The sequence below is a fragment of the Acinonyx jubatus genome, chromosome E1 (genome assembly GCF_027475565.1).
Source record: "Acinonyx jubatus isolate Ajub_Pintada_27869175 chromosome E1, VMU_Ajub_asm_v1.0, whole genome shotgun sequence".
Classification (NCBI taxonomy): Eukaryota; Metazoa; Chordata; class Mammalia; order Carnivora; family Felidae; genus Acinonyx; species Acinonyx jubatus.
The window spans coordinates 35,670,235-35,680,217 of NC_069397.1; the positions used below are offsets into that span (position 1 = coordinate 35,670,235).

At 49.5% G+C, this 9,983-nt stretch overlaps 1 protein-coding gene across 2 annotated transcripts; it reads right to left on the minus strand.

Annotated features, from left to right (window-relative positions):
* Positions 1 to 4,466: 4,466 nt before the first annotated feature.
* On the minus strand, positions 4,467 to 7,572 carry ATP5MC1 (ATP synthase membrane subunit c locus 1). Of its 2 annotated transcripts, none has more exons than XM_015078600.3 (5): positions 7,472 to 7,572; positions 6,869 to 6,916; positions 5,906 to 5,983; positions 5,015 to 5,193; positions 4,467 to 4,684 (listed from the first exon to the last, which is right to left on the minus strand). In XM_015078600.3, the coding sequence occupies exons 2-5, from the start codon at positions 6,905 to 6,907 to the stop codon at positions 4,570 to 4,572; spliced, it is 411 nt and encodes a 136-aa protein (XP_014934086.1). In that variant the 5' UTR covers positions 6,908 to 6,916; positions 7,472 to 7,572; the 3' UTR covers positions 4,467 to 4,569. The 2 variants fall into 2 exon arrangements, with proteins under 2 accessions (XP_014934086.1, XP_014934085.1); XM_015078599.3 differs by having other exon boundaries at positions 7,402 to 7,509.
* Between the last annotated feature and the right edge of the window lie 2,411 nt (positions 7,573 to 9,983).

Genomic DNA, 9,983 nt, shown 5'->3' on the forward strand with positions numbered 1-9,983 from the left:
AATGTTTATTTATTTTAAGAGAGAGAGCTTGAGAAGGGAAGGGCCAGAGAGAGAGGGAGACACAGAATCCGAAGCGGGCTCCGGGCTCCAAGCTGTCAGCGCAGAGCCCGCTCAAACTCACGAACCGCAAGATCATGACCTGAGCCGAAGTCGGACGCTTCACCGACTGAGCCACCCAGGCGCCCCTTTGCTCATATTTTCTCTATCTGGAATACTCTTCCCCTCTACTCCACCAGGGGAAACCCTAGTTTTTGAAACTCCGAGCCTCTGTCCCTCATCAGTAATACTGGTAACATGACAGTAGCTATAAAGCAGAGATGATGTGAGAATGAATGTGCACCATACCTGGCCGGAGTGAATGTTCAATAATTATTAACTCTTATTCTTACTCATCTTCGAGGCAGGTTGAAATACTACGTTCTCTGCCAAACCTTACCACCTCCAGGCGTATTATTATTACTATTAACTAGTCATTTACAATTACTCCATCCTCGGGAGTAATTCATGCCTTTATTATAGCACCTACTTTTTACTTTAGTGGTTTGGTTACTCATCTGTCTAGCTACTGCATATGACATAATCGAGGGCAGAAAACATGGGGCACCCATCCTGTATCTCTAGGAACTAGTAACTGCTGCAGACCTGGGGACAGAGAGGAAATGAGGCCACGGTAGCCAGTTGGCCTCCTCCCCGGCCATGAACGATCTCTAGAATTCTCCCTCCTTCCTCCCCCCCTCCTCCATTTTCTTTCCAAGGGGCTGGGCCAAGCTTGCACAATGAATCTTCAAGTCAAGGCCTGCCCGGGCTGTAGAGCATGGCAGCTGCTTAAAGGACCAGCTCACCACTTACTTACCAAGGGAACTCCAGGAAGCCTCTAAGCTGGGGACAAGAAGGGCCAGGAAGAGGCTAGCAGAATGTTTCAAGCTGGCATTACTTCGTCCAGTGTTGACCGACTTTTGAAAGAAAACACCTGGCGGCTTTTCTGGCAACGTGGCCAGAGGGCAGGAGTGTGCCTTCTGAAGCTTCTCCCATGTCCTCTGGGGATAGATGACCAACTAAGCCATCTTCCCACCTGAATTTGGATCCAAGCACTGGAGAGTGCCCTGCACTGAGCCATCTCTTAGTGCAACAAAATTTGGTAGCACCTTGCTCATGACCTCAAGGCAAGTGTCCTCCCCCAAGGACAGAGGCCAGCGAGTGTCCTAGAGTTCAGGTCACTCCACCCTGTCTAAAAAAGATAAATCATGAAGATCCTTCTCCTCCCTTCCCCAAAGTCCTGTGCCCCTCCGGAGCAGTCCTTTCCCTACAGGGCCCCCGGCCTTTGGTCTTGGGCTCGATGCCAGGGATAGATTAAGAGCTCCCATCCAGGTCATAAACCCTGGACTAAAAGGAAAACTCAGAACTTGGACTGGCGGTTTGAGGCTTCTAAGTAATAATAGCTATATTAAATTGTTTTTTGTATGTGTTTACTTGTATTAGCTCACGTGGTTGTCCCAACCACCATGAATTGTCCTCATCCCCATTTTAGAGATGAGGAAATTGAGTCTCAGGGGAGTGAACCACCCAGTTAGGAAGTGGCAGGGATGGTGTTTGCACTCCCCTCTGACTCCCAAATCCATGCTGAACTTTTTTTTCTTTTTCAACGTTTATTTATTTTTGGGACAGGGAGAGACAGAGCATGAACGGGGGAGGGGCAGAGAGAGAGGGAGACACAGAATCGGAAACAGGCTCCAGGCTCTAGGCTCTGAGCCATCAGCCCAGAGCCCGACGCGGGGCTCAAACTCACAGACCGCGAGATCATGACCTGGCTGAAGTCGGACGCTTAACCGGCTGCGCCACCCAGGCGCCCCCATGCTGAACTTTTAAGGTAGGGGTCACTACCTCTCTTGAGAATATAATGAACATAATGGGTCCTCTCTCAATACACCTCTGTGTCTACTTACCAATATTTTGCACTAAGCAAAATGGCTCCACCCACGGACCATAGACTAAAGAATCTCATTGGTAATGGACTGACTAGCCTTGCTACAGGTTGGGGAAGCATTCTCCCCTGATTCTCTAGGGTTCCACGGGTCCACCAACTACCTTCTCAACTTGGCTGATTTAGACTCGTAAGTCCAGCGATTCCAAGGCTGTTTGGAGCCGATGACCAAGGTAAATTCCCGCCAGCCCCTTGGCAAAAACCATCTTCCCTGGAGGCCATGCCTTGATTACCATTAGAGGGTAGCGACCTGGCAAGGATGCCAGCCTGACATCCCAAAGGGTTACTCCGTTCCGTTTTCATAACATTACCAGTTAATCCATTGCTCCCTTGGGGACACCTCGGCGGCCAGTTCGACCTTAGTTCCATTCCTTGTCTTTTGCTTGGAGATTCCTGGGCTCCGCTTCAGGGTCTGTCACTGGGTGGACAACCTTGAGAGAATTACTTAAGGGAAAGAGGCTAAGAGGACCAAAGCAGGACAACCCACCACAACAATGAATCGTCTGGCCCCAGACGTGCCAAGGTTGAGAAACCCTGTGGTAGCCGACCATCGCTTGTTGAATGAATCTTAGAGGGGCCCGGACTGGAATCCATGGCCTGCTGTGTGTGATACGGAGCAGGTCGGTGAACTTCTGTGAAGCTTAGAGGAATCGGCACAGTGCTAAGAGCCTGGGTTCTGGAATTTGAATTCCAGCTTCACTAATCTGCTGTGTGCCTTTCACAGGTCCCCACACCTGCCTTTCTTTTTCCTTACCCACCAAATGACTTATTTCATAGGGATGTTGGAAGCCATTCACAGAAAGTGCTTAGCACTATGCTAGACATACAGGTCCTCAAACGTTAGCTGATGTTATTACAACACTAGCTTCCTTGCTTTTCCTCATCTATAGCACGTGGCTTTCTTTTTTTTTTTTTTTTATGATTTTTTTTAAATTTTTTTAACGTTTATTTATGAGACAGAGCGAGACAGAGCATGAACGGGGGAGGGTCAGAGAGAGAGGGAGACACAGAATCCGAAACAGGCTCCAGGCTCCGAGCGGTCAGCCCAGAGCCCGACGTGGGGCTTGAACTCACGGACCGTGAGATCGTGACCTGAGCCGAAGTCGGCCGCTCAACCGACCGAGCCACCCAGGCACCCCTAGCACGCGGCTTTCATACCCAGGTATTCAACGTGCAGTACCGTTTACTGTTCACGGTCCTGCAATACTGTTCATGGTTTAAGGACTCTCTTCAGGCCCCAAACTCCTTAAGGGCAGGACCTTAGATTTCCTTGCCTTCCCCGGGACAACTAGGAGGGTGTTTATTTACCACTTGAGGATTGTTCTTTGCGTATCAATTCAATCCATTCTTATTAAACTCACAGTTTTTGGTCTTTAACCCTCTTTGCTAGCTGCCCTTCAGCTAAGAAGGTGTTCTTGACGTTAATTAGGGATATTCTTGGTTTCACTGTCTCCCCCAAGTTGTGAGTTAAGTTGAGGGATAGGGTTTTCACAAGCGGACCCCACTTTTACTCCTTTAGAAGCCATCCAATTGGAGACAAAGCGTGGTACGTTTTGCTCGGGCTGTAGCTAATGGAAGCAGCCGCTGTGGACTTACCAGCTGGGCCGTCAGCCCCACGTTAGCCAAGCTGGGGAAGCCTGCTGGGCACAGGCTGAGATAAAGATGGGCACAAGGCTCTCTAAGCAATTCGTTAGTTGGTTCAACCAAAAACCAACCAACCAACCGACCAAAAAAAAAAAAAAAAAAAATCCCAACAAAACCAAACAACAAACAAACAAAAACCTCACCCATCTTACCCCTCCCAAGGCTAAGATTGTAAATTCTCCAAGAAAAGGGACTGTACCTCCCAGAACGTTCAGACACTCAAAGAAGACTAATTGAGAATGAAAAGAAAACGTACAAGCGGGGCTAAACGCAGCCAGGAGGCCGCCCTCCATTTCTTTCCAACGGGCCTCTGTAACTTCTTTGGGACGGTTTCCCTGTCCGTGCCACCTTCATCGTGTGGCCACAGTGAAAACAGAGGGGACAACACAGGCAGTTAAAGGGTTAAAGGCCTGAGGTGGGCTCCCCAATTCTTCCACTTACCAGCTCTGTCACACTGGACGCGTTACGCTGTGCTTCCCTAAGCCCCGGTCCCCTCATGTGCCAAACAGGTATAACCACTGTACCTAGAATTCTAGGGTGGCTGACACACTCGTAAAACACTTGGATGAGACCTTGGTGCCAATTAGGCCCCTCCAAAGGGTGACCTATTGTTGTATTACACTTGAAGGGAAAAACAAGCACCAATCACTCAGACAAGTCCGTGCTCCCTCTGGGGAGCGAAGGGAACCCTCCATGTTCTTACATCACTGCAGTGCTATTTCTCAGCCCTGGGGAGTTCCAAACCACCAACTGGTGATCCGATCCCGCTGCCCTGTCCCTCCTTTCCACCAAGCCCCCCCCCCCCCCCCAGGGGCAAAGGAGAGAGGCGCAGGCATATGGGTTTACAGAAACGTTGTGTTTAATGGTAAAGCTTAGCACACTCCAGCACCAGGCACGGCCTGAAGTCCAAGCAGCAGGGACGGGTGGGCGACCCTCGGGGAACCTCACATGGCGAAGAGGATGAGGAAGGCGACCATCAAACAGAAGAGCCCCATGGCCTCGGACAGGGCAAAGCCCAGAATGGCATAGGAGAAGAGTTGCTGCTTGAGAGACGGGTTCCTGCCAGGGACAAGAGATCGATGCCAGCCAAGGGGAGAGGAAGAGGGGAGGGAGAGAGGACACGCGTCAGTTAGGTGACTGGGGGCTGCTGAAACTGGGAAAGGGCCTAGCCTGTCTAGATCCTGGGGATCTAGACAGGGAAGCAGCGTGCCAACAAGGTTAAGTTTAAATGAGTCAGGCTGGAAATGTATTTAAATTCTAATTCGGAGATCCCTGGAGAGAACAGGAGGTCGATGAAATCCCCCCCAAGCTAGTGGGAGCTCCCACTGAGGCCTCTCCCAGACAGGGTGGCATTTGTTAGGAGATGCTCTAGGCCACCCCCCATCTTACCTGGCATAGCCAATGATCAGGCTGCCAAACACTGTTCCGATGCCAGCCCCTGAGCCAGCCACACCAACTGTGGCAGCCCCGGCGCCAATAAACTTGGCTGCTGTGTCAATGTCCCGGGAGACGACACTGGTCTGGAACTCCCGCCGGGCCACCTGGAGCGGGGAGCTGCAGTAGGACGGCTAGAGGGGCAAGTCGGGAAGGAGAGAGGTAGTGAGGCCTAAGGACAGGTGGCTGACTCCATCCCGACCCGACCTACCGGGGCCCCGAAACCGTTGGCAAACTGCCTGGCAGGTATAGCCTGCCCAGGTTGCAGGGCATGCCGGGAATTAGTCTCCGGGCCCATTTTCAGACCAGGGGCCAGGGAGACCTCCTCACTTTTGCAAACTTCTCACCTCCGGTGCTCTCACCTTGGGGCACTTAGAACTGTTAAGGCACCATGGGTTGTCTGTCCTCCCCCTTTGGCCCGCAGTCCACTATCTTGAAGAACCCCTCTCTGGAGAAAGTAATTATTTCCCAAGATTTCATTTTATTTATTTTTTAATGTTTATTTATTTTTGAGACAGAGAGAGACACAGCATGAGCAGGGAAGGGGCAGAGAGAGAGGGAGACACAGAATGTGAAGCAGGCTCCAGGCTCTGAGCTGTCAGCACAGAGCCCAACGCGGGGCTCGAACTCACGAACTGGGAGATCATGACCTGAGCCGAAGTCGGATGCTTAACCGACTGAGCCACCCAGGCGCCCTCCCAAGATTTTATTTTTAAGTAATCTCTACACTTTTAAGTAATCTCTACACGTTGTCAAACGTACAACCCTATGATAAAGAGTCACATGCTCCACCGTCTGAGCCAGCCAGATGCCCCCAAATTTATAAGAGGGCCCATATTCCTTTACCTGTTTAGATGGGATCTCTGACCTACTCAAGAAGGATGCAGACACAGGCCGGATGAGATCCCGGGTACAACAGCGGATCTGCAAAGTGAAAGACACATGCTCCAGATCAAGCAAGGGGTACAGAAAAACCCACACGCCGAACTCCTGTCAAAAACAACTACAATTACCAACAGGAAACAAGCCCAATATATTTCAAGGTCAATTAACGTATTCCTGTTCCTACCGGATAGGCCTGCACCAGAGACCGATGCCCTGAGACCCAGGTGTAGTTGGCAGTGGCAACTTTCCCATTTAAAAGCAGGTACCAAAGTTCACTTCCATGGGCACAGCTCTTGTCGATATGTCAGAAGGGAACAAGAACCCACACTAACATCAAACCGGGTAGGAGGGTTTGGAGCCAGATCACCAAAGAATCAGAAGGGGGAAATCTTATTTTGTTGAAGTGTACTCACTGTTACACTCCCTGAATGGACTGGGCCAGTAAGCCTGGTGAGGCTCCTGAAACAACCATCTAAGCAGAGCCCTCTGTAACGTGGCTTTCTTGAAATATTTCAGTGGAAGGCAGTGGTTCTCAAACATGGCTGAACATGAGAATCACCTGGGGAGTTCTAAAAAATACAGATGCATGGATTCCACCACCATAGGGTGTAGCCTGGCCATCAGGATTTTTTAAAGCTCCCCAGATGATTCCAACACGCAGCCGAGGTTGAGAATGACTGCCTCCGTGGGCTATCCGGCTATGGCCAAGCCAGAATGGGGGTAAAGGTCATATCCAGACTCCGATCACATTCCAAAGCCAAGAAAGCTTGGTGTACAGGTCTCAATAAACAGGGGTTAACTGCATCACTATGGCCTCCCCAGAGAGCCAACATCATCAGGATGTCAAGCTCCTCTCAGTTCATTCATTAAACATCGATGGCTCCCACATCGGGCACTACAGATCACACCGGAGCCGCAGCTTACCAGAGCAGAAGGAATGAGTAGTGCCCCGGTGGTCTGCATTTTCTCACTCTGCAGAGGAAAAAAAGATTCATTGGCAACCTAGTCGTTTGCTTATAGTGGCGCCCTTCGGTCGTCTCCTACACCCCGCCCGTCCTCCCTGGACCACGTTGTTCCTTCCTTGCACCGTGCCCCAGATGAGGAGGGCATTAGAGGTCAGAGGATAGCGCGAAAGGATCTGCAAAGGAAGGTCACGGAGATCTTCAGTAGAGGAAAAAGGCCCGAACCCCAGGGAGGAAATGTTGCTAAAGAGGATGGTCCCCCGGGAAGACTTGGAGGCAGCTACTGGGTAGGTGCCGTGCAGAGTCTTGCCCATTTTACACAGCTGTCCTCGGCCCGCCTTAGTGGGGACAGTTAATCGCTCATTACCGTTGGGAATTAACATTAATAGTTAAGGATATAGACGCCCATCGCTTCTCCCGGCCGTGGGGGCAAACGCCCTTTCGCACAGCCCAGCCCACACCCCTGCCAATCGCTGGCTTCCGGCCCCAAGTCACCTGCACTCCCACTGCCCCGCTGCCCCTGCTCGGACCACAGCGCTTGCCCCGCTCAAGGTGACTGACTCACCTCCCAGCTTTAGCTCTAGGTCTCAGCGTCCAGCTCCCCCACCCACGTGTCCCGAGGTCCCACCACTCTCATTGGCCGCAATCCCCCCGCATCCCTATTGGCTAGCGTCCTCAAGTCCTCCTTTCTTATTGGCTTTCCGCAGCTTCTTCCTCTCTCTCCACAGGAGCTTCGTGGCAGTTCCCGCCTCCATGCGGGTGAAGGCGGGGTTTTCCTCCGAGATCTGGCTTCCGATTGGTCGATCCCCGAAATGCTCAACCATAGAGTCGGCGGGGCTCAGAGGTTCCATAACCTCCCTCACAAAATGGCGGCCAAGGTGGAAGCTGCAGAAAAAGGCGTGGGAGAGATGACCGGGCGTCTTACGCAGTTAGACACATGACCTTGGACCTGAGCCTTCATTCGGGCGCTTGGGCCTTGAGGCGCATTGTATGTCGGGATTTGTAGTTCAGTCCGAGGCCCCAAGGACGGCTGAGATCCCGCGAGACGTTCCTCCAGAAGCCGGGAGAGCCAACGCCTTTGCAGCAATTCGCGCCCTCGTGATTTGTGGAAGCCTTGCTTCCACCTTGGAGAAAGAAGGCGCCCGCTGGTCTATAAAGTTCGCTAGTGGGCGATCGGGGTTTTGTGGCCTTTGGCCGGAGTTCAGCAGTCCTGGACTACCAGGCAGATTTTTTTTGTTGTTGTATTTTTTTTGTATGGTGGAAAGCAAATTCGAAGGATGAAACACTTAATACCCCTGTAGAAAAACGAGCAAAGAACAGGCACAGGCAATCCGCTAAAGAAGAAATACACATTGAAGGAAAGAATTTTTAATTCCGCTAATCATATAGTAGGTTAAGCACACCATTTGACATATATCAAAAGAGCAGAATTCTTATTATTAATGGGAGCCAAGCCCTGTCCTATACTGTTGCCGGTGAAAGTATATGAGTTAGGAAACCTTTACAGAAAATGTGGACAGGAAGAAAATAAAATATTAATGGTTAATTCTGGATTGTGTAGTAAGGTTGATTTATATTTTTATGAGTATATTACATTTATAATAGAAAAATATTAAAAATTATACTCATCTGGAGAGTTGGAACTCTGGACTCTTGAGACTTAAAATAGCTTGCCAACATAGTATAATGGAAAGAGTGTGGATGATACAGACTTGAGTTCCTATGGTGGCTTCACCACGTAACTGGATTTGCATATCTCTGAGATTACCAACTCTCTCTTGGCTTTAGTGTTATAAACTACCATTGATAGAAGCCTCACCATATGGCAAGCATTGTGTCAGGTTCCTTCAACTGTTATGTGATTTAATCCTTAGGACAACCCTTTAAGTAGGTATTATTACCCCCCCATTTTACAGATTACCTCATTTCACAGAACGGCTTTCTTCAGTTTGACGTATTTGGTTAAGGGGTAAAGTCAGTATTTGAACCCAAGTCTGCCTGGGTCCAAACCAGAAGCTATTAACCTAATGGTTAAGGGAGTTCTCGGGCCACGTAAAACCGAGGAACATGTTAAAACAGGGTTCATACTATTTGCCTTACAGAACTATGAACTCAAATAAATACGAGGCATAGGTCAGTGGGTGGTGAATGTACTCTTTCTGTTCCAACTCTAAAATAAATTATATTTTCATGTGGATTATCTTTTTGCATGTTTGTTTGTTTTTCACATACAGATTTATCATAAAGCTCTACTCCGACGCACTCAAAGTTATCTAGTTTATCCTGTGACCTGCTGGAAATCAGGCAGTTCAATGTCATGTTTAGAATGTGAATTTGGGGGTCAAACTAGCAGGTTTCGAATCCTGACATCATCACTATTGCTGTGTGATCTCTTTAAGACTCAGTCTTTATCTGTAAAAGGGAGATATGCCTTTTTCAACAAGATTGTTTATTTTGTTTTTATGGTATCTATTTATTTTTGAGAGAGAGCTCGTGTGTGCACATGAGCAGGGGAGGGGCATTCTCTCTCAACAAAACAATAGAGGACCTTTTTTTTTTTTTTTAAAATGTTTATTTTTGAGAGAAAGAGACAGAACGTGAGCAGGGGAGGGACAGAGGGAGAGGGAGACACCGAAACCAAAGCAGGCTCCGGGCTCTCTCAGCACAGAGCCTGACTCAGGGCTCAAACCCACAAGCTGTGAGATTGTGACCTGAGCTGAAGCTGGACGCTTAACCGACTGAGCCACCCAGCGGCCCTTAGAGAGAGAGAGAGAGAGAGAGAGAGAGAGAGAGAGTCTTAAGCAGACTCCATGCCCAGCTTGGAGCCAGACAGGGCTCGATCTCACAACTGAGATCATGACTTGAGCCAAAATCAAGAGTTAGGTGCTTGACTGACAGAGCCACCCAGGTGCCCCAAGATTTATTTTTAAGTAATCTCTGCACGCAGCACAGGGCTCGAACTCACAACCCTGAGATCAAGAGTCACATGCTCTGCTGACTGAGCCAGCCAGGCGCCCCTGGAAATAAAATTTTAAGCCTCATTTCCAATTTAAACTTGGTAGAAATGTAATCAAAGC